At 48.9% G+C, this 23808-nt stretch overlaps 1 protein-coding gene across 1 annotated transcript; it reads left to right on the top strand.

Annotated features, from left to right (window-relative positions):
• The first annotated feature begins 8858 nt into the window (after positions 1-8858).
• On the top strand, positions 8859-9569 carry LOC139839257 (secreted RxLR effector protein 161-like). The gene has a single exon (XM_071829307.1). It carries the CDS (start codon positions 8859-8861, stop codon positions 9567-9569), a length of 711 nt encoding a protein of 236 aa, XP_071685408.1.
• The last annotated feature ends 14239 nt before the right edge of the window (positions 9570-23808 follow it).

Genomic DNA, 23808 nt, shown 5'->3' with positions numbered 1-23808 from the left:
GTCCCAGGCCCGGTCTGACCGGCCTCCTGACCGGCCTGCACGACTTAAGTCGCCAAATCGGCCCGAACTTGTTTCCTTCGTACCTTTTCGGCCCGTGACGCCTTGTAAGACTATATAAGCCCCCAGGACGCCCCTAGACCTCTTTAGACTTGTTTTGAACTCAAACCTACCTTTGAGCTTAGTCTCCCTTGGGTATCATCCCTCTGTAATCAAGGCCATCCTTGTTGTTGATTTGGAAATTGTTGAGTGAGATTCTAGTACAAGCTACTCTCTCTCCCTCACCAATCTCTTTTCTCCAACACCAATCTCTCACCGGGAATTCTGCCGCGTGCCTCTTCCGGGTGATTCTATTGGCGTGGTCCATCGAGCCACGGGGGTAAGTATCGGGTGTATCGGGTTGGTGTGCGTGCGTGAGTCTCGGAGTTCCTCGTGTTCATCGTGTTCTTCGTGTTCCTCGCGTTTTCCCATCTCCCCTCTTGGTTTCGAAGTCAATCCGCGAGATCGGGCCACACACGGGGTCTTAGACCTCATCATATGGTATCAGCAGCTCTTGGTTACCGCGGATTTGACCTCCCACCCACCCGATTTCGTTCCTAGAAATTTTTTCCAAAAAATAGCCCTAAATTGCCTCTTGACCGATCTGTGATTTGGTTGCGTTTTGAGTGGTTTTGGTCCGTGGATCTGGTGTTGTTGTGCTTGATCTACTATTTCCCCAACTTTTAGCCTCCAATTCCGTCGTTTCCCTTCGATTTCGTCGATTTGGGTTTGGTTTGGGGAAGAACAGGAGAGAGAAAGCTCCAGCCCGCGAAATCCGGTTGAGCAGCCGGTCAACCGGGCTACAGACCGGCCGGGCCAGCCCAGAATCCGGTCGACCGGCCGTGCAACCGGCCAGGCCGGTCCAGGAGCCGGTCCAACCGGGCCCCAGACCGGGCGCAGCAACGCCCCCTCCTTCGACCTCGTCTTCCGGCGATCTTCACCACCACCACCACCACCACCACCATCGCAGGTATAACTTGCAGCTTTCACCTTGTAACCCCTCTTCCTTTTGCGATCTATCCCATCGAGCATTGCTTGTCTAGTGTTGCGAGACATTGCACGTGGCCCCGCATTGTGAGGTGTGTGTGTCGCGTTGAGTAAGGCACCCAAGCAAACACTCGTGTGGCAAGATAGCAAAAGCAAGGCTAACGCTAACATAGTGCGTCAAAAAGCCCCAAAAACACAAAAAGAGTGCGAGTAGCACCATACATCCATACATCCATACATCCATACGCCCATACATACAAAGTGTCCAAGTGCCACCAAAGATACAAACGAGTGCAAGTGCCACCATATACAAAAGAGAAAAAGCTTTTAAGCAAAGAGAGATAGGAGAAGAGAGGCCACATGTGAATCTTGTTGTCTCTTCTTTTGCAACCGAAGCTTTGGCTCTCCATGTGTTAGTGTGACACCGAGCACTTATACATACACTTTTCCGCTCACTTTTGGTTGCACTAACCCCGCTTATCTCGTGTGTGTGTTCCACAACTTTTTCCGTGTTTATAGTGATCTTCACATTGACATTTGGATTTTTGGTCCTTACCCACTTTTAACAACATACTCGATCTTGGATTTGTCTTTTGGCTTTCCACAACACTCGCCTAACACCATATTTGCTAGCTTTTGCGTGTGGTTTTACGTGTGTTCCCGATACACTTGATCTTGCTTTCGGTTTGGTGGATTGCCTCAATACTATCTTACCTTGGTAAGAGTGCGAGGTAGTCTCCTTCCACTAACATACACAACATAGTTCTTGTCTTTCCATCATGGATAGGAACGGAGATACCAATAGGGATGAAGAGATCCTCCGCAACACCGAGAGGTTGGCTACTCAACACAACCTATGGACGCAACGACAAGAGTTCAAGGAGCAACTCTCCCTCTTCGAGACGCGCATCGATGAGCAATACGATGAGGTGGCTCACAACTTCTCCACCGTGAACCAAGACTTGGCCCTTCTTCGTGAAGCTACGGACAACTTGAATGGCCAAATGGCGGCCAATGATGCCAACATGGAGCGGCGCATGGATAGCCTCGAGCGCGCCATCACCAACTTGGGTCGTCATCGTCGACACCGCTCTACTTCCTCTTCATCAAGCTCGTCACAAGACTATTACTCTCATGGTGGCCTTTCGTCCCCAAGCTCTTCCTCAAGGCATGAAGACCATCGTCGACATCATCGCTCACATGCTCGTCATGAAGACTCCCGCTCCAACTCTAGGCGTGGAGAAATACATCGCCATGCTCGTCCACATGAGCGTCCTCCACAAGACCAAGTCCTACAACAAGATCATCACCAAGCGGATCGCCATGCCCACCATGGGCGTGATGGCCATCCCCAAGACCAAGGTCCTCAAGATCAACCTCGGCGAGATCTCCGTCGCCACCCTCGCCATGACCAACGTGGACGAGGAGAGCCGCACTATGATCAAGATGAGAGACCCAACATTGAGCATCGCCCTCAACCGCGACAAGATCTTCAACCACATCCTCACCGAGAACCAAGTGAAGCAAGCGTTCATCTTCAACGCCAACCCAATGCTATGGTTGGCCGTAGAAGACCTCCTATTCCACCTCTAGCCGCAAGAGATGAAGGCGCCCCTCCTCCTAGAAGAACCTTGGAGGATGAAGAGAACATGTTTGGAAGACTCAAGTTCACAATGCCAAAGTTCAAGGGAGAAGAAGATGCCGAGGCCTACCTCTCATGGGCACTCAAGGTGGACAAGATCTTCCGCATCCACAACTACTCCGGTGCCAAGAAAGTGGCTATGGCATCACTCGAGTTTGAAGACTACGCCAACACTTGGTGGGAGCAAGTCCTCACTCTTCGAGAAGAGAAGGGTGAACCTCCAATTGACACTTGGGAAGATATGAAGAAGGAGATGCATGCTCGCTTTGTCCCAACGCACTACATGACCGACCTCTTCAACAAGCTCCAAAAGTTGAAGCAAGGCACCAAGACCGTTGAGGAATTCTACAAGGAGATGGAGCTCACTATGATGCGAGCCAACATCCAAGAGTCCGAGGAACAAACAATTGCTCGTTTCTTCAATGGCCTTACTTACCCCATCAAGAGGATCGTCGAGTTCCAACCCTACTCCAACATGGTTGAGTTAGTCCACCAAGCATCGAAGGCCGAGCGCCAAGTGATTGAGGACATCAAGTACTCCAAGGCCAAGTCCTATTTCTCCTCCAAGCTCGCTACATCGACTCCTCCTACTATATCAACTCCTCATGCTACAAGTGCCAAGGCCGACGCATCCTCTACACCATCCAAGAAACCGACTATCCAAAGTCGCATGAAGCAAACGGTCTCCTCCACCGCCTCCTCTAAGGCATCCACGGGACCCTCTAGTGTCACTTGCTTCAAGTGTGGCACCCAAGGTCACAAATCATTTGAGTGCAAGAACACCAAGGTTATGATCACTATGGAGAATGGTGACATCGAGACTCTTGATGAGGATGAATATGAAGCCCTTGTGCAAGCCGCCGTGGAAAGTGAAGAAGCTTATGAGCAAGAAAGTGGAGAAGATCCTCTCTTATGTGAGCATGACCCAAGTCCCTCACTTGTGGTCACAAGGGTGCTAACCACACAACCTCATGCCATGGAAGAACAACGATGCAACATCTTCCAAACCCGTGCCGGAATTGGTGGCAAGTCGATCAAGGTCATCATAGATGGTGGAAGTTGCCATAACCTTGCGAGCACCGAGTTGTGTGAGAAGCTCAACCTCACTCTCCGCAAGCATCCTCACCCCTACCATATCCAATGGTTGAGTGACAAGGGCAACGTCAAGATACAACATACCGTCACCGTCACTTTCAAGATTGGACCTTATGAGGACACCATCGAGTGTGACGTGGTACCCATGACGGTGTGCCACATGTTGCTTGGCTGCCCTTGGCAATATGACAAGAAGGCTATACATGATGGACTCTCCAACACATACACCTTCAAGGTCAACGACAAGAAGTTCGAGTTGCGCCCGATGACTCCTAGCCAAATCATCGCGGATAATGCGAAGGCTTTAGCGAGGGCACAACTCCGCACCAACCATAGTGAGATGAGAGGAGAGGGAGCGACCCACCACAAAGATAGTGAGCACCACAAGCCATATATGAGTGAGTCCAAGAGTGTCCTTCTAGCCACCAAGAGTGAGTGGAGAGAGCTCCAAGAGAACCCATCCACCATATTGCACTATGTGCTCATATGCAAGGGACCCTCGTCGGCGGCTAACGATTAACCAACATTCCTCCGTCTTTGTTGTCTCTTTTGCAGGAATTTCAAGACGTCTTCCCCGACAAGCTCCCTCATGGACTACCACCACTCCGAGGCATAGAACACCGCATCGACCTCATACCCGGCGCTCCGCTTCCAAACCGTGCCGCCTACCGCACCAACCCCGAAGAGACCAAGGAGATCAACCGCCAAATTCAAGATCTCCTCGCCAAAGGGTACGTCCGCGAAAGCCTTAGCCCTTGTGCGGTTCCCGTGATTCTTGTGCCTAAACCGGATGAGACGCAACGGATGTGTATGGATTGTCGACCCATCAATGCCATTACCGTCCGTTACCGCCATCCCATTCCGCGTTTAGATGACATGCTTGATGAACTTAGTGGTGCCACGATTTTCTCTAAAGTCGATTTGCGTAGTGGTTACCATCAAATCCGCATGGCTATTGGTGATGAATGGAAAACGGCATTCAAGACCAAACTCGGTCTCTATGAATGGCTCGTTATGCCTTTCGGTCTTTCCAATGCTCCATCAACTTTCATGTGCCTCATGAATCACATCTTGCGTCCTCTCATTGGCAAGAGCGTGGTTGTCTACTTCGATGATATTCTTATTTATAGCAAAAACCTCGAGGATCATGTGCAACATGTGAGAGAAGTCTTGTGCATCTTGCGTCATGAAAAGCTTTATGCTAACCTCCCCAAGTGCACCTTTGCTCAAAACAAATTGGTTTTTCTTAGTTTCGTGGTTTCCGCTAATGGGATTGAAGTTGATTCTTCCAAGGTGGAGGCCATCCACAATTGGCCTACCCCTACAAATGTTGGTCAAGTCCGAAGCTTCCATGGACTTGTCGGGTTTTACCGCCGCTTTGTGAAAGATTTTAGCACCATTGCTTGCCCTTTGAATGAGCTTACCAAGAAGAATGTTCCGTTTGTTTGGGGCAAGGCCCAACAAAATGCTTTTGATGAGTTGAAGAAACGCCTTACCGAAGCTCCTCTTCTTGTTCTTCCAAATTTTGCCAAAACTTTTGAGATTGAGTGTGATGCAAGTGGGCTTGGTATTGGTGGTGTTCTTATGCAAGAGGGCAAACCCGTGGCATACTATAGTGAGAAGTTAGATGGCGCACGCCTCAACTATCCTATATATGACAAGGAGCTCTACGCTTTGGTTCGTGTTCTTGAAGTGTGGCAACACTATCTTTGGCCAAAAGAGTTTATCATTCATTCCGACCATGAGTCCTTGAAATATTTGAAAAGCCAACACAATTTGAACAAACGACATGCAAAATGGGTCGAGTTCATTGAGTCCTTCCCATATGTGATCAAATACAAGAAGGGCAAGGACAATGTTGTGGCGGATGCTCTTTCCCGCAAAAACACCCTTTTGCTAACTCGTTTGGATTTTCATGTTTTGGGACTTGAAGAGATCAAAGAACTCTATCCGTCCGATTCTTTCTTTGCTCCAATTTTTGAGAAGTGCTCCGTTGAACGAGGAGTGGATGATTTCTATTTGCATGATGGCTATTTGTTCAAAGCTAACAAGATTTGCATTCCCGAGTCTTCGCTTCGAAAATTGCTTTTGCAAGAGTCACATGGAGGTGGTCTTATGGGACACTTTGGTCGAGAGAAGACATATGCCATGCTCTCAACCCACTACTATTGGCCAAGAATGTACCGCGACGTCGAACGCCTTTGCCGCCGGTGCACCACATGCTTACAAGCTAAGTCTACATCCAATCCCTATGGTCTTTATACCCCATTGCCTATTCCATATGCACCATGGACCGATATTAGCATGGATTTTGTTCTAGGATTGCCTCGCACTAAGCATGGTCATGATTCTATATTCGTGGTAGTGGATAGATTCTCTAAGATGGCTCATTTCATACCTTGCCATAAGAGCGACGATGCTTCACACATTGCTTCATTGTTTTTCAGGGAAATTGTTCGCCTACATGGAGTACCGCAAAGCATTGTGTCGGATCGAGACGTCAAGTTCATGAGTTATCTTTGGAAGACGCTCATGGCAAAGTTTGGAGTGAAGCTCTTATTTTCATCATCCTCGCACCCGCAAACGGACGGCCAAACGGAAGTGGTCAATCGAAGCCTCTCCACCCTCCTACGCATCCTCGTGAAGAAGAACTTGAAGTCATGGGAGGAATGCATTCCACACGCGGAGTTCGCCTACAACCGCGCCAAGCACTCGACTACATCAAGGACTCCCTTCATGGTAGTCTACGGGTTTGAGCCGCTCACGGCACTCAACATACTACCACTTCCCCTTCATGAGCGGACGAACATGGACTTCGCCAAGTGCGCCGCCGACGTGAAGAAACTTCATGAAGAAACAAGAGCTACCATTCAAGAACATGTGCTTCGTCAAGCTACCCGCCTCAACGCCAAGAAGAAGGAAAGGATATTTCAAGAAGGAGACCTCGTTTGGATCCACCTCCGGAAGGAAAGGTTCCCTCGTGAGCGCAACTCCAAGCTCAAGCCAAGAGGAGATGGCCCCTTCAAGGTCCTCAAACGCATCAACAACAACGCTTATGTCATCGACATCCCCACCTCCAAGTACTTGGTGAGCAACACCTTCAACGTTGCGGACTTGTCGCCATATCATGAAGATGAGGAGGAACAAGAGTCGAGGACGACTCTTTCCCAAGGGGGGGGGAGATGATGCGGGGTGGCCTTCGGTCACCTCCACACCAAGACCAACAAGCCCCCCAAGTGGACCAATGACGCGAGCCCGAGTTAAAGCTCTTCATGATGAGGTGAACTCGCTCCTCACCACCCTTGATCTTGGTACCCCTTTGGATGGATTGCTACCTCATGCCGACGTGTTATGTGTCATTAGGTACAAGGAGCATGAAGAGCACGAAGAGGAGGGCACACCATGGTCAAGAGGAGGAGAGGAGCAGCTGGACGCGAAGATGGACATGGAGCTGGACCGGAAGTCGCCCGAAGAGCGCAAGGAAGAGAAGATGGATGGCCGGTCCAGAACCCGGTCTGACCGGCCTCCTGACCGGGTCACCCGGTGTGACCCGGTCCACAGCCCGGTCTGACCGGCCTCCTGACCGGGCCGCCCGGTCCAAACCGGGATTTGCGCTCGTGCCATCCGGGCACCATCCAGGGGACTCGGAGCCTCGTCCGGTTGCCGCCCGGTCCCAGGCCCGGTCTGGACCGGCCTGCCCGGTCCCAGGCCCGGTCTGACCGGCCTCCTGACCGGCCTGCACGACTTAAGTCACCAAATCGGCCCGAACTTGTTTCCTTCGTACCTTTTCGGCCCGTGACGCCTTGTAAGACTATATAAGCCCCCAGGACGCCCCTAGACCTCTTTAGACTTGTTTTGAACTCAAACCTACCTTTGAGCTTAGTCTCCCTTGGGTATCATCCCTCTGTAATCAAGGCCATCCTTGTTCTTGATTTGGAAATTGTTGAGTGAGATTCTAGTACAAGCTACTCTCTCTCCCTCACCAATCTCTTTTCTCCAACACCAATCTCTCACCGGGAATTCTGCCGTGTGCCTCTTCCGGGTGATTCTATTGGCGTGGTCCATCGAGCCACGGGGGTAAGTATCGGGTGTATCGGGTTGGTGTGCGTGCGTGAGTCTCGGAGTTCCTCGTGTTCGTCGTGTTCTTCGTGTTCCTCGCGTTTTCCCATCTCCCCTCTTGGTTTCGAAGTCAATCCGCGAGATCGGGCCACACACGGGGTCTTAGACCTCATCAGCCGGTGGGGGAGATTCTGTGGCTTCCTCGCCGCCTCCTTCATCTGATGATACACCTCCACGATCTCCTCGCACTCGATTACAAAAAGGTATACGACAGCCTAAGCAGTACACTGATGGTACAGTACGATATGGCATGTTTTCTTCTACAGGAGAACCATCCAATCTTTCTGAGGCGCTTGATGATTCACATTGGCGCAAAGCAATGGAGTAGGAATATAATGCATTGATGGAAAATAAAACATGGCATCTTGTTCCTGCAAGCAAAAGTAATAATCTGATTGATTGCAAGTGGGTGTATAGAATTAAAATAAGAGCTGATGGATCTATTGATAGGTACAAGGCAAGATTGGTTGCTAAAGGTTTAAAACAAAGATATGGTATTTATTATGAGGATACTTTCAGTCCACTTGTTAAAATAGCTACTATCAGGATTGTTCTATCTATTGCTGTGTCTCGGGGATGGAATCACAGGCAGCTAGATGTCAAGAACGCGTTTCTTCATGGTGTTGTGGAAGAGGAAGTGTATATGAGACAACCTCCTGGTATTGAAGCTCCACATGCGCCACATTATGTCTGTAGGCTTGACAAAGCCTTGTATGGTCTGAAACAGGCTCCAAGAGCATGGTATTCCAGGTTGAGTTCTAAGTTATGTGCACTTGGTTTTACACCCTCAAAGGCTGATACATCATTATTTCTGTTCAACAAGTCAGGCATTATCATATTTGTCCTTGTCTATGTTGATGATATCATAGTAATAAGCTCTTCTAATTATGCTATTTCTGCTCTTCTACGAGACTTGAATAAGAACTTTGCTATCAAGGATCTTGGTGATCTACATTTCTTTCTTGGTATTGAGGTAAAAATGGTAAATAATAAGTTGCTTCTGACACAAGAGAAATATGCTACTGATTTGCTAAAGAAGGTTAGAATGGAAGATTGTAAATCTGCTCCTACACCTTTGTCTACGTCTGATCAGCTGTCTCTCACAAGTGGTACACCTCTTGGTCCTGATGACTGCACTCAGTTTAGAAGCATTGTTGGAGCACTTCAGTATTTGACACTAACACGTCCTGATTTGGCATTCTCTGTCAATAAAGTTTGTCAGTATCTCCATGCTCCAACTACAACACACTGGACAGCTGCAAAACGTATTCTCAGATATGTCAACGATACAGTGAAGCTTGGTATCACATTCACACCTTCATCATCTACTTTTCTGAGTGCTTTCTCTGATGTAGATTGGGCAGGAGATATTGATGATAGGCGGTCTACAGGAGGTTTTGCTGTGTTTGTTGGACCAAATTTGGTTTCATGGACTACCAGAAAACAGGCTACAGTATCTCGTTCTAGTACTGAAGCTGAATATAAAGCATTAGCTAATGCTACTGCTGAGATAATCTGGGTGGAAGCCCTTCTTACCGAACTTGGAGTTAAGTTGAAGCAAAAACCTAGCATATGGTGTGATAATCTGGGTGCTAACTATCTTTCTGTTAATCATGTGTTTCATGCTAGGACAAAGCATATTGAGATTGATTTAACTTTGTTAGAGAAAGAGTTGCAAGGAATCAGCTAGCAATTCGTTTTGTTACATGTAATGATCAAGTTGCAGATGGATTTACAAAGCCACTTCCCGTCAAGAAACTTTCTGAGTTTAAGCGTAATCTCAACATGTCAACAAGTTTAGATTAAGGGAGGCTGTTAGATATTGTATAGGGTTACATATTTTCTCTATACCGTATACTGTACCTATGTGTATCGGATACATCTCCATGTACTATGTCTACCCCTATATAAACATGCAACCCGTACGAGTCCAAGCACCGTTCCCTCAAACAGTTTTGTCAGTTGGCATAAGGCAAATGTGGGTGGGGCTTTCTCAAAGGATTCAACGAGTGGAGGGGTGCGGAGTGGTTCTTTGGAATCGCCATGGTGAGTTCTTGGTAGGAGCAAGCCGTTTTTTGACATCAACCTCGGATCCAGAGAAGGCAAGAAGTAGCCAAGCAGAAGGGTATTACCAATGTTTGCTTGGAGACTGATTGTCAAGGTTCAGTTTCGAAGCAGCGACAAGGACCAGTCTATGCACGAGCCTCTAATCAAAGAGATCAAGGATCCGTTGAAGAGGTTTGACGACTTCTCTGTAAGACATGCACATCGATCGTGTAATGGTGTAGCACATGTTTTAGCTAAGGAGAGCTGCATAAATAAGAGTTGTAACACCTAGTTGGTGGATCCACCGGAAATGATTGTAAACCTTGTGGCATCGGAGGGTGTTGGTTTGGCTAATCTTTAAAGTGACATCAGTGCTGACGATAGCCACGACCGATGTATCGGCAAAACGTGAGTCCTATACTGTCACTAACTTGTGGGTCCAAAAACCTGCGGTCTGTTACACGTTACGCAAGTGGGGGACACATGCCCTTCGCTTTTCCTGGCACGCGTGCTGTAGCGCCTGTCAGGTTCCATCGTAGTAAAAATACGCTTTTATCCCTTGAGCCACATGTAAAACATCAAGCCTATTACTGCTGTATCCAACGGTGCGTCGATTCACAGATTTGCTATAAAGAACCTTCTTCTTCCTCCGTTCACCCCTTCGCTGCGCCGCACCTTTGCTCTGTCTCTCTCCAAAATCCCCCATTGCCACAAAACGCTCCTGCGCCTGTGCCTGCTTCCTCCTTGCAATCAGTCCCATTGAATGCCGTCGCGGTCAAGGCTCACCAAGCACACCTCCCCCATGGCGACAGAAGACCTGCAGTTCTCCGAGTGGGAGAGATCCAAGATCTCCAACCAGGACGTGAACCTGCTCAAGAAGCTCGGGTTCATGAAGCAGGAGAAGACGCTGATCTTCCCCGGCGAGGAGAGCTACCCCACGCCGCGCATTGGATACCGGGTAACCTTTGTTGACCACCTCATCCGCGGTTTAGCTACTCCGATCCACGAATTTCTTCGTGGATTACTATTTGTTTACGGGCTGCAGCTGCACCAGCTCACCCCCAATTCCATCCTCCACATCTCTATCTTCATCACCCTCTGCGAATGCTTTCTCGGGACCCATCCCAATTGGGGCCTGTGGAAACGCATATTCCTTGTCCATCGCAACAGCTCCCACAACACCGCCTATAATGTAGGTGGTGTTGTTATCTGTGTTCGCCCAGATGTCGAATATTTCGATCTCAAATTCCCTGACTCCATTCAAGGGTGGCGCAAAAGATGGATTTATATCCATGAAGAGCATGTTGACTCGGAAGAGTACAATGTTGCTCCTTTTGATGGTAGCGAGAAGATCTTCCGGCATCGGTCGTGGGATGCTTAAGCTACCGATGAAGAGAAAACGGCGACAGAGGCCCTGATGAAACGCATCCACGAACTCCAGAATACCCACGGCAAAGAGCTATCAGGTATTCATATTACTGCGTATTTCCTTAGGACCAGGGTGCAGCCTCTACAGGCTCGCAAGAACCCTCTCTGGATGTATGCTGGCGACAAATACGTGGACCGCTTCTCCAAGGATCTGTCGGTAAAAGACCTGGAGAAGCTTGTTCGGAAGATTTCGTCGCTGAGCAAGAAGGACACCATTCCATCTTCGTGTCGCGTGGAGCCGTATAGCGGCACCAACGCCCTCCCCAAGGTAAACTATTTTTGTTCTCGACAAATTGTAGCTTTGTCACCTACTATTTTTGCTGAATTCACTGATGTAACCCGTCATCTCTGTCTTTTCTTCTTGTAGAAACATCAAGTTCAATCCTCTCCGCCTCCCCTTCCTGAAGGCGGAGAGGTCGAGGAACGAACCATCATCGCCAATGAAACCCAGGGTACTTCTCGCCCTGAGAGTGAAGTTGCGGGTTCTCACTAATCCGAGGCTTCCTCTGAAGGAGATGCTAAATCTGAGGCTCCCGAGTCAGTGCATTCTCTCCCTTCCGATGTATCTCCAAAGAACAAAAGGAAGAGGGGTGAAGTTGCAGACTCTGGCACCTCCAAAGCCGGCCAAACGCCTGCCGAAGAAACTTCCCCCGAAGAGGAGGAAACCTTCAACCCTTACAATGACTACCTTATTAGCTCGTAAGTTTCTGTCGCCTTTTCGCACCCGATATTTTGCCTGTTAAGCGTTTCTTATACTTTTTTTGATGCACAGTGGCGACGAGGAGGAAGAGCCCCCTGTTAACGTGGCTGCTCTTACGAGCACGTCTCGGACTCTAGTTCTTTCCGAAACTCGCCCTACTACGGACGAAACCTCACCTCCTCAGCAGGACATAGGACACCTGACTCCTGTCGGGAGCCCTGTGCCCCTTCACCGAAGAGAGCGAGGATTGAGCTGGGCAAGGAGCCGAGCCTCTTGACCAGGAGTTCGGCGACTCCTTCTATGGACGATGTAAGGGCTTTGACCATTCTTTTATTTGCTATCGAAATTTTTTCCCCATGTTGATCTTCTTATCCATGTTATTGTTTCAGCCTCTGATGAAAGAATTTATTCGTCTTGGTACCCAATTTATCGGGTACCGTGACTATGCTGATAAGTTGAAAGGTATTCCTCTCCTGCTTCTTCTCGTCGAGTAGATTTTCCTCTGCTATTTTTTCGTGACATTGTCATCCTTTATTTTGCTAGAGGCTCTTGCCGAAGCTAATAAGCGCGCCGGTGACCTTGCCCTCAAGCTGGTGCAAAGCGAAAAAACTCGCGAAAAGGCTGAGTTAGACATTGCCGCTGTCGAGAGTCTTCGAAAAAAGACTCCATGACGCTGAAACTGCCTTAAGTGAGAACATAACCCAGGAAACTACTTGCGAGGAAGAGATCATCGCCCGCTTGGAGTCGCAAAATCGGCGCTTTGTTAGTAAGTGCCCCAACCACTTTGATTGTTCGTGAGCCTTCGCATTGTCGTGCACTTGTTAACAACCCGAAATTTGTTTCAGCAGGGAGGATGCACCAGGAATTTGAACTCGAAAAGCCCGAAGATGATCGTCTTCTTGACGCTCTTTCTCTCCTTGAGATTCATGGGGATGAAGTGCGCCAGAGTATCTTTGATGCTAAGTCGGCATTTTCACGCCTTTTCCCTACTTCTTCCCGAAGAAAGAGCAGCCCGGCACCTTTGCTGCCCTGACCAAGCACTTCATTCCCGAAGAAGATCTTGGGCTGGCTCTCCGGCAAGAGAATTTGAAGATTGGCGTTGAAGGCACCATCGCTTTGGTTGCCGAAGGCCAACAAAACGTCGACTGGGCGAAGGTTGTAGAAACGAAGAAAATGAAGACGGGGAGGTGGCAATCCTTGATTAGGGCCGCCAAACCTCATTCGAAGAAAATCCTTTCCTTCCTCGGATATAAACCAGCTCCTTCTCCCAGTTCTTCAAAGCCGGAGGTCAAGTAGACCATGTTGTCCCTGTTTTTATTGTTTCTTCTTTCTTTTGACGCTGTCGCCTTGGTAGACATTTGCGACAGCCTTCTATTGGTTCACTAGGAACCACCTTGTAATGGTTATGTAAATATCCGAATGAATTAATGAAGTTCTATTTTCCCAAATGATTGATGTCGAGATTTTCTTTCTAGTTAGTTTTTGACAACTATACCGCGGATCCTCATTCTTTGGATGTTGTACCCGCTTCATCCTACTCAAGGAACACTTCCATTGACAAGTTTATTGAAGATTCTTCGAACGCTGATTCAGTAGAATATTTGAACGAACTTCGACAACAGCTCCAGTCGATGAAAAAATAGGCTCTCGTGATAATGGAGCAATCTCGAAGATCTTCCGAAGGAGAAAATTGCTCTTCAACAAGCCCAGGAAGCTTTAGCTTTAAAGGAAGCTGCGATTACTGAAGCTGCACAAGCTACTTCGCGAGAAGATTACATGCTTCGGTTGATGACTGACGCAAGCTTGGATATGGCAGGTGCGCCTCGTGATTTTGAATTTGTCTACCTTATTCTCTTTTTCATTTTTCTGAGATTTTTGCTGAGTAGGTTCTTTTCTGGATGCTGCTGCTGAGGATGAACGAGTTGAAGCCAGGTCCAATGTACTCATCAAACTTGCTCTTCAACATGGATCGACTTTTTGGGCTATGCCTGATCGTACCCGACAAATCGTTAGATTCCAAGATCGCGCCAGTCAGGTCCGTGATTTTCTTGATTTCTGCGTGAAGACGATGGCCCTGGTTTACAATACCATGTTTCCTCGCAACTCCCCGCCGAAGACTCTTCCTGATCTGATGAACAAATTTCGGGATGCTCCTCGGATCCATGAGTTTGTGAAGGCCCAACTGGCTGCTGGTGCAAGGTTTGCCATGATCATGTTGCAAGTCTGCTACCCAAAGTTAGACATGACAAAAATTGTTGGAAGGTGTCAAGCCAAACTAACAAAGAGGAGGAATATCGACAAAATCAACGATGATGTAACTCCTATGGCCGAGGAGATGATGGATGAATTACTTTGACTGGATGCTGAATTCTTCATGAGGGGTAGTTATGCTGATCATAGGGTAAACATAGACAACCTGATAGGAGATAACTGAGTTTCCTTTTTTCCTGCCGATTTTCTTGGTAGTAAAAATCCATATATTGTAAGCACTATGTATATTGTAAAACAACTTATACGTTTTTTCTTCCGTCAAGCCCCCGAGCTTTTGTGTTGGCCGATGTTGGTATCTGTATTGATTTGCGAGGTGTTTTGCACTAGGTCAAATAACTTTGTAGACTGTATTTTGCAGCGGTTTATATCTATATTGTTATTGCGGGTTACGAGCCCCCGAGCATGTCGACGAAAAAGATGTATATCATCAATATCTTTATTATATTGCAGCACCGTGAGTCTGCCTCATTAAAAACCTTTCAGCCCCACTCGGTGCCCTGAAAGGAAAAGAGTGCGTCTGGAAACTCGCGGGCATTTTAGTACATTGTATGTTTACAAGGAGGACTATATTTCGATTTTAGGCGTAAAAACGCCTAAGTTGCGCCACGTTCCAGGGATTTGGCCCGGCTATCCCTGTCTTCTTGTCCTTTATCCTGTATGCTCCTCCTTCAATTAATGATGTGACGATGTACGGGCCAATCCATGGCGACTCGAGTTTTTCATGGCTATTTTGCGTAAGCCGAAGAACTAAGTCGCCTACTTGGAAAGATCTTGGTTGCAAACATCGACTGATGAGGTCTAAGACCCCGTGTGTGGCCCGATCTTGCGGTTGACCCGAAATCCAAAGGAGGGAGAGAGGGAGAGCGCGAAGAACTCGATGAACACGAAGAACACGATGAACTCACGCACACACACCAACCCGATACAATCGATTACTTACCCCGTGGCTCGATGGACCACGCCAATAGAATCAACCCGGAAGAGACACGCGGTAGAATTCCGAGCGGAGAGATTGGTGAGGGAGATGAATCTAGGAGTGGGAGAGAGAGTGGGTAACACTAGAATCTCACACACCAAATCCAATCATCCAACATGGGTAGCCTGATACAAAGGGGATGAAACCCTAGGGAGACAAAGCTCAACTTCATGTCTAAGCCTAAATCTTGTCTAAAGAGGTAAGGGGGCGACCTGGGGGCTTATATAGGCATACAAGGCGACCTGGGTCGAAGAGGTACGAATTGGTGGGTCAAACCCGTGAAATCCGGTCACAGGGCCGGTTGGACCGGGCCTGGGACCGGCCCATCCGGTTCAAAACCGGATCCTGGACCGGATGGTGACCGGGCGGGGCTTCGGGGGCCCCGGGATTGCTTCCGGATGGCACCGGTCGACGTTCCGGTCGAAAACCGGCCAGGCCGGTCAGGAGCCAGTCGGGCCGGGCTGTGACCGGGTGGTCCGGTCAGGAGCCCGGTCAGACCGGCCCTGGGACCGGCCGGCCCTCCTCCTCTCGCCTCTTCTTCCTCTTCCCTCCTTCTTCCTTCATTCTTCTTCTTCTCTCTTCCTTGCACCATGGGAGTTCCTTCTCTCCGGTTCCTCGATGACTCTTGTACCTAATGACATGTAACACACCGACATGAGGTAGCATTCCATCCAAGGTATTGACGAGGTCGAGTGTCGAGAGGAAAGAGTTCACCTTGACGTATATGGCGGGGGTTTGTGTTGTTGGTCCACTTGGGGGACTCCTTGGCCATGGTGTAGCGTCGATGATAGGCGGGGTTGCGCTTGTTGGTCCACTTGGGGGACTCCTTGGCCATGGTGTGGCGTCGACGATAGGCGGGGCTACATCATCTCCCCCCCCCTTGGGGAAGAGTCGTCCTCGATTCTTGTTCCTCCTCACCGACGGTGTAGTCCATGACGCTTGTCCCATGTTGTGGTAGAGGGATAAAGTCGCGGTCGAAGAAGAGCTTGGGGAAAAACAACTTGCAAATGGAAAGCTTGTGCATGCCAAATTGGTGACCGGCGAACAAGAGGCTCTCAATCAAATACGAAGCATCAAGTCGTTTCTCCAAGAGGCATGTGGTAAAAATGGGAACCAAAAGAGTGTCGATGTATCCAAAATTTGGTGGGGCAAAAGTTTGTGCAAGTAACGGTTTGCTTTGTAAAGTGTCAAAAATGTGATGTGTAGCATTGTCCCACACAAATGGAACAATCAAAAGGCAAGTAACGGCGGCAAAATTGTGGGCAAAATTGTTATGTGCAATGGCAAAGAGATGGAAACTTCGAGCTTGGAAAAGTATGGTTGGCGTGAGCCGAGTGTGAGTATCCTCAAGTGTCAAAGGATCCATTTCAAATGCCATAGATAAAACGAGAAATCCAAAGAAGAGCAACTTTTTGTGTGACATGTGGCACAAGATGCATAAGGTGTCTCTCACATGTATGACATGGTCCTTGAGATTGTCGGAGTGTATGATGAAAGCATCAAGACATACAACAACCATTGTGCCAACAAGATGTGTCAAGCTATGTTGCATAAGAGGCAAAATAGGAGACGAGGCATTGGTCCAAACCGGAAGCTCGACAAGACAAGCCGGAAACACACGATGGCGAAGGCGTTTGGGAACATACCATTTGGCGTGAATCCCATGGGTTGGATCATGTATCTTGTCCGTGTTGGGGTAGCTCTCAATTGCGCGTTTCGTGAGCTCATGCTCCGTAGCGGTGGAAGTTGTCATTCGGGTACCTATACACACAATAGAGAGAACAAAAAGCGTGTGTGCATGGTAGAGGAACACATCATCCATCATGATGTTCCATGTCTTGTGCACATCACCATTAGTGTCAATCAAGATAGTATGAAATGCATGGCGATGGTGCATATGGCAAGAAGGTGCATTCATGGCATGTGGTAACTCATGATCATCAAAAATGGAGAAGGCTATTTGGGCCATCTCATGGACAATGAAATAAGCATTCTTGCATACCAAGCATAAGAAAGAGCAATTGTTCAGAATCTTGGATGCAAGGATCATGGAATGGTGTAAACATTTGGGGCAAAGCATGTGGAACATGTTATCATTGTTGTCGACGACCCTATGTAAAGAGCAAGTGTTCATCAAGGGTGTCACAACACAAGCATGATCATAATCATTATCATTGCAAGCAAGCGGGGAAAATGTGAAGCTCTCATAGCATGGCATGGTCATGGTATCACAAGTAATCAATTTCACATGATCAACAATGTTATCAAGCAAAGCATCACATGGGAAAGTGAAAGTAGCATGTGAAGTAGCAAATGGATCATCGAGATCATGCATGCACTCATAAGTCATCATGTCCACTAGTGGGATCATGGCATCATCAACACCTATGTTGTTACCTTTGGAGGCCGACTCATGTGAAGTAGGTGTTGTGGAAGTAGGAGGATACATGTGGTCGACATGTCCATCTTGGAGCAAGCATGGTGAGATATTATCATCTTCATGCACCATGTACATCGTCTCCATGATCGGGAACTCATCCTCCGTGGAACCTAGTGCAACATAAGAAGACACCATAGAGGGAGAGGTTAATGTGTTAGCAAATGCGATGTCCTCCATGGACCTATCATCTACCTCTCTCAACTCACTTAGTGTATCACTCATGTCCTCCAAATGGAAGCACTCAAACTCGCATATGCGGTGGAAGTCACTCAACTCACTATCACTCTCACTCAAGTGGGCTAAGTGGCTCTCATCCTCACATGGGATTGGTACCAACTCATCAATGAAGCATAGGGGAGTAGGCTCGACTTTCTCATCTCCATGCGCCTCCTTGGTTGAAGGGAAATTCCCATGCTCAACCATCTCAACTCCATGCGCCTCCGTAGGTGTAGGGAGAATCCCATGGTCACCATGCTCAACTCCATCGCCTCCCAAGTCATCCTCAAGCGGTGGCGCCGTAGTGATGAGGAGAGCTAGGCTCGGATCCACATCACCCTTGCGATGGCCTTGGAGTTCTTCATCTTGAAGTGTGGGCGCTATAGGCATCTTGGGGACTTGTGCTTGTAGCTTGTCGAAGTAGAGCGTCTTGGCACTTGGCGTTGTGCATTGCCATGCCACGTGACCCTTGGCCTTGCACACTTCACATAGGAGATTGGGACATTCCCGTGGAGGGTGGCCTTGTTGCTTGCACTTGTAGCATCGGAGTCCATAGGCACGTGACGAGGTAGAGGCCATTGTGGTGGTGGCACAAGAGGTGGAAGTCGCCTTATGAGGAAGGTATGCTCGATGTGCACTTGCTATCCTTGGAGTGGTAGGCACCCTATCAAGGTGTTTGTCGCCTTCATGTCGAGGCTCTCGTCTTCGTGCATCATCACCATGGCTTGAGTGGTGTCGTCGAAGACTCGTGGAAGGTGTTGGTCGATGGCGATCATGAAGTGGCTTGTGGCGGCGAAGCTCATGTGGTGACATATGTCGATGACGGTCCTTGCCATGCCTAGATGATGGCTCATGCGACTTGGCATGTTGCTTGCGGCGCCTTGTGGAGCTTGGAGAAGAGTGTCGACGACGATCATGTTGGGGACGCTCTTGATGCTCCATATGATGTACTTGATGTCGATGATCTTGTGCATAAGCACTCTCATGATGGCGCCTTGGGGAGCTCGGAGACCAATGTCGAAGACGATCATGTTGGGGACGCTCTTGATGATCCATGAGATGGTGCCATCGTGGAGGTCCTCGATCTTCATATGTAGCTCCATTGGCCAAGTATGGGTATGTGGGCGCCTCGGCGTTGTTCAAGGTGGAGTCGAGGTGAGGCTCCGCCATGGTGTCGATGTCATAGTCGTGGCGTTGCTCCACCATGACGTCCATGCTTGATGAGCCATTGTCGATGTAGAGCTCATCGATGTCGTCCTCAAGGTGGTGCTCCACCATGTCGTCCATGTTGGCGATGCTCGCGGAGCCATAGTCGGTGTAGAGCTCCTCGATGTTGGTCATGTTGGCAATGCTCGCGGAGCCATAGTCGGTGTAGAGCTCCACATGTTCCTCCACATCCGCGGTGCTTGAAGAGGTATCCTCCTCGAAGTGCTCCGTGTACTCCTCTGTATCTTCATCTTCGCTATCCATGTTAGCACGATGGTATCTATATGGTGTATGTTAGTGGAAGAACACTACCTCGCAATCTTACCGTGGTATGACAAGATTGGGGTGATCCAACAAACCCGAGAGTTAGAACAATTGTATCGGGGACTCACACAAAAGCACACGCAAAAGCTAGCAAATATGGTGTTAGGTGAGTATGGTGGAAAGCCAAAAGACGAAATCCAAGATCAAGTATGTTGTCAAGAGTGGGTGAAATCCAAAAATTCAAATGTCAAAGCGATGATCACTATAAACACGGAAAATATGTGGAACGCACACACGAGATGAACGGGGTTAGTGCGACCAAGGAATGAGCGGAAAAGTGTAAGAAGCCCTTAAGCAAGGGTGCTCGGTGTCACACTAACACAAGAAGAGATCAAAGCTTTGGTTGCAAACGAAGAGACAACAAGATTCACACGCGGCCTCTCTTCTCTTCTCTCTCTTTTGCTTAAAAGCTTTTTCTCTTTTGTATTTGGTGGCACTTGCACTCTTTTGTATCTATGGGGGCACTTTGTACACTTTTGTATGTATGATGGCACTTGCACTCTTTTTGTGCTTTTCTATCTTTTTCACGCTCTATGTTAGCGTTAGCTCGCTCTTGCTATCTTGCCACACGAGTTTTGCTTAGAAGCTTGACTCCACACTACACACACACACCTCACAATCGGGGCCACGTTCAATGTCTCGCAACACTCGATAAGCAATGCTCGATAGGATAGATCGCAAAAGAAGAGGGGTTACAAGGGGAATGCAAGTTATACCTAAGATGTTAGGCGGTGATGAACACACAACTTGCGATGAAGGTGGTGATGTCAAGAGTACGGTTGCAAGTCCGGGGTGCCGAGGATGTCGTCGCTTGCTTCGGAGCTGCCGGTTAGTTTCACACACAAGGCACTCAAACCGGAACAAGCAAACACAAGTTAGCGGAAGAAGTCGGGTCAATATAGCTTGGCGGTGGTGGCGGTGGTATGCCGGTGGTGGTGGTGTCGATGCTCTTGCGGATGTGGCGGTGTTTGTTGGGGCCGCGGTGGTGTTTGCTGGTGGTTGGGGATGATGGCGGTGCTTGCCGGCGGAGGAGAGGAGTGGCGGTGGTCGGCGGTGGCGGTGGAGGGGTGGCGCCCGGTCCAGGGGCCGGTTGGGCCGGACCTGGGGCTGGCCTGGCCGGTCACACGGCCGGTCGACCGGGTTCTGGGCTGGCCCGGCCGGTCTGCAGCCCGGTTGACCGGATTTCTCAACCGGGACGCAGTTTCTCTCTCCTGTTCTTCACGAAAATCGACCAAATTGACCAAAACGGAGGGGAAACGATGGAATTGGGGGCTAAAAGTTGGGGAGATAGTAGATCAAGCACTCCAACACCAAATCCATGGACCAAAACCACTCAAAACGCAACCAAATCGCAGATCGGTCAAGAGGCAAATTAGGGCTATTTTTGGGGATTTTTGGGGAAAAAATTTAGAGACGAAATTGGATGGGTGGGGGGTCAAATCCGCGGAAACCAAAGGCTGCTGATACCATATGATGAGGTCTAAGACCCCGTGTGTGGCCCGATCTTGCGGTTGACCCGAAATCCAAAGGAGGGAGAGAGGGAGAGCGCGAAGAACTCGATGAACACGAAGAACACGATGAACTCACGCACACACACCAACCCGATACAATCGATTACTTACCCCGTGGCTCGATGGACCACGCCAATAGAATCAACCCGGAAGAGACACGCGGTAGAATTCCGAGCGGAGAGATTGGTGAGGGAGATGAATCTAGGAGTGGGAGAGAGAGTGGGTAACACTAGAATCTCACACACCAAATCCAATCATCCAACATGGGTAGCCTTGATACAAAGGGGATGAAACCCTAGGGAGACAAAGCTCAACTTCATGTCTAAGCCTAAATCTTGTCTAAAGAGGTAAGGGGGCGACCTGGGGGCTTATATAGGCATACAAGGCGACCTGGGTCGAAGAGGTACGAATTGGTGAGTCAAACCCGTGAAATCCGGTCACAGGGCCGGCTGGACCGGGCCTGGGACCGGCCCATCCGGTTCAAAACCGGATCCTGGACCGGATGGTGACCGGGCGGGGCTTCGGGGGCCCCGGGATTGCTTCCGGATGGCACCGGTCGACGTTCCGGTCGAAAACCGGCCAGGCCGGTCAGGTGCCCGGTCAGACCGGGCCTGTGACCGGGTGGTCCGGTCAGGAGCCCGGTCAGACCGGCCCTGGGACCGGCCGGCCCTCCTCCTCTCGCCTCTTCTTCCTCTTCCCTCCTTCTTCCTTCATTCTTCTTCTTCTCTCTTCCTTGCACCATGGGAGTTCCTTCTCTCCGGTTCCTCGATGACTCTTGTACCTAATGACATGTAACACACCGACATGAGGTAGCATTCCATCCAAGGTATTGACGAGGTCGAGTGTCGAGAGGAAAGAGTTCACCTTGACGTACAAAGTGTCCAAGTGCCACCAAAGATACAAACGAGTGCAAGTGCCACCATATACAAAAGAGAAAAAGCTTTTAAGCAAAGAGAGATAGGAGAAGAGAGGCCACATGTGAATCTTGTTGTCTCTTCCTTTGCAACCGAAGCTTTGGCTCTCCATGTGTTAGTGTGACACCGAGCACGAGAGGAAAGAGTTCACCTTGACGTATATGGCGGTGGTTTGTGTTGTTGGTCCACTTGGGGGACTCCTTGGCCATGGTGTAGCGTCGATGATAGGCGGGGTTGCGCTTGTTGGTCCACTTGGGGGACTCCTTGGCCATGGTGTGGCGTCGATGATAGGCGGGGCTACATCATCGACTGTGGTAGTTTTTCATATCTTGCTGGTATTTGGTGACTCTTGACAATGCCTCATCTCGAGCTTCATCGAGTGCGTCAACGTCGTCTTCCAGCGCCTTTCTCGAAGTTTCTTCATTGAATTCTGCCACTCTCGGGGAATTGTGTTCTACCTCTATTGGCAGCACTGCCTCAGCTCCATGACTAGAAAGAACAGAGTTTCCTGTGTCGCTGTATTTGGTGTCGTTCGAATACTCCATAAAACGCTAGGCAACTCCTCTGTCCATGTGTGTCGAGCTTTTTCCAATGGTGTTAACATGCGTTTCTTGATGCCGTTGCAGATGATGCCGTTTGCTTTTTCGACCTGACCATTGGTTTGCGGGTGCGCAACTAAGACAAATTGTAATTTGATGTCTACCTCTGCGCAATATGCCTTGAATTCCTTGGATGTGAAGTTGTTGTCGTTGTCTGTGACGATGCTATGAGGAACTCCAAATCGAAAAATGATACTCTTTACGAACTTGATTGCGGATGTTTCATCTGGTGAGTTTATCGGCTTCGCTTCGATCTACTTCGTGAACTTATCAACAGCTACTTGCATATACTCGTATCCTCTTGGCCAAGCTTTGTGTAGTTTTCCCACCATATCAAGACCCCATTGAGCAAAGGGCCAAGACAGCGGTATTGGCATTATTTCTGCTGCCGGAGAATGAGGTTACGCGGCAAATCTTTAGCACGCATCACAAGTACGCACTATGTCCTTTGCATCCTCAATTGTTGTTAGCCAATAGAATCCTGCTCTGAAAACCTTTGCTGCTATAGCTCGACTGCTTGCGTGATATCCGCTCACCCCTTCGTGTACATCTTTCAGAATAAGCCTTCCTTCTTCGGGTGTGACACATCTCTGTAGTACTCCTGAAATGCTTCGTTTGTATAGCTCTTCTTTGATCACAGTAAAGGCTTTGGAGCGTCTGATAACTCGCCTTGTTTCAACTGGATCGTCGGGTAGTTCTTTCCTTACGATATATGCTACGTAAGCCTGCATCCAAGGAATTTGTACCATCATTACCATGTGTGGTTCCTCTGCATCTTCCGTTGTAGTAGCCTCCAGTGCTGCCGGAGCCCCCGAGGCTTTCTCATTCTTCCCCTTCTTCTGTTGTTTCTTCACCTTGGTTGATCTTTCAGCTATCTCTTCCCAGAACACGCCAGGTGGTATAGCTAGACACTGCGACCAGATGTTTGCAAGGACATCGGCTTCGTCGTCGTTGAGCCTGCTGATATGATTTACTTCGCACCCGTCGAATAGCCTCTCTAGCTCGTTATATACTTCCTTGTATGCTATCATTGATACGGGCTAAGCCCTAGGGTGTGCCCGATCTTCACGGATTGACCCAGGTGAGTGTGATTGCGGAGGGGGATTCGCGGGGAAGTGGATGAACGCGAAGAACTTGATACAAACAAACGCACACAACACAATCGGTTTGTTCTCGTTGGCCCGAACCACCAACTCGATAGAAGTTGCAAGGAAAAGACCTTTCGTAGAAGTCCCGCAAAAAGATCGACGAATCAAAATCCTATGAATCTAGAAGGGTGAAAAGACCAAAATCGATAG

This window comes from Lolium perenne, chromosome 4 (genome assembly GCF_019359855.2).
Source record: "Lolium perenne isolate Kyuss_39 chromosome 4, Kyuss_2.0, whole genome shotgun sequence".
Taxonomy (NCBI): domain Eukaryota; kingdom Viridiplantae; phylum Streptophyta; class Magnoliopsida; order Poales; family Poaceae; genus Lolium; species Lolium perenne.
This window is presented reverse-complemented; position numbering and strand designations above follow the sequence as displayed.

Coding starts and splice junctions, on each gene's coding strand:
- LOC139839257 (XM_071829307.1), top strand. CDS start 8,859: ATGGTAAATAATAAGTTGCTTCTGACACAAGAGAAATATGCTACTGAT.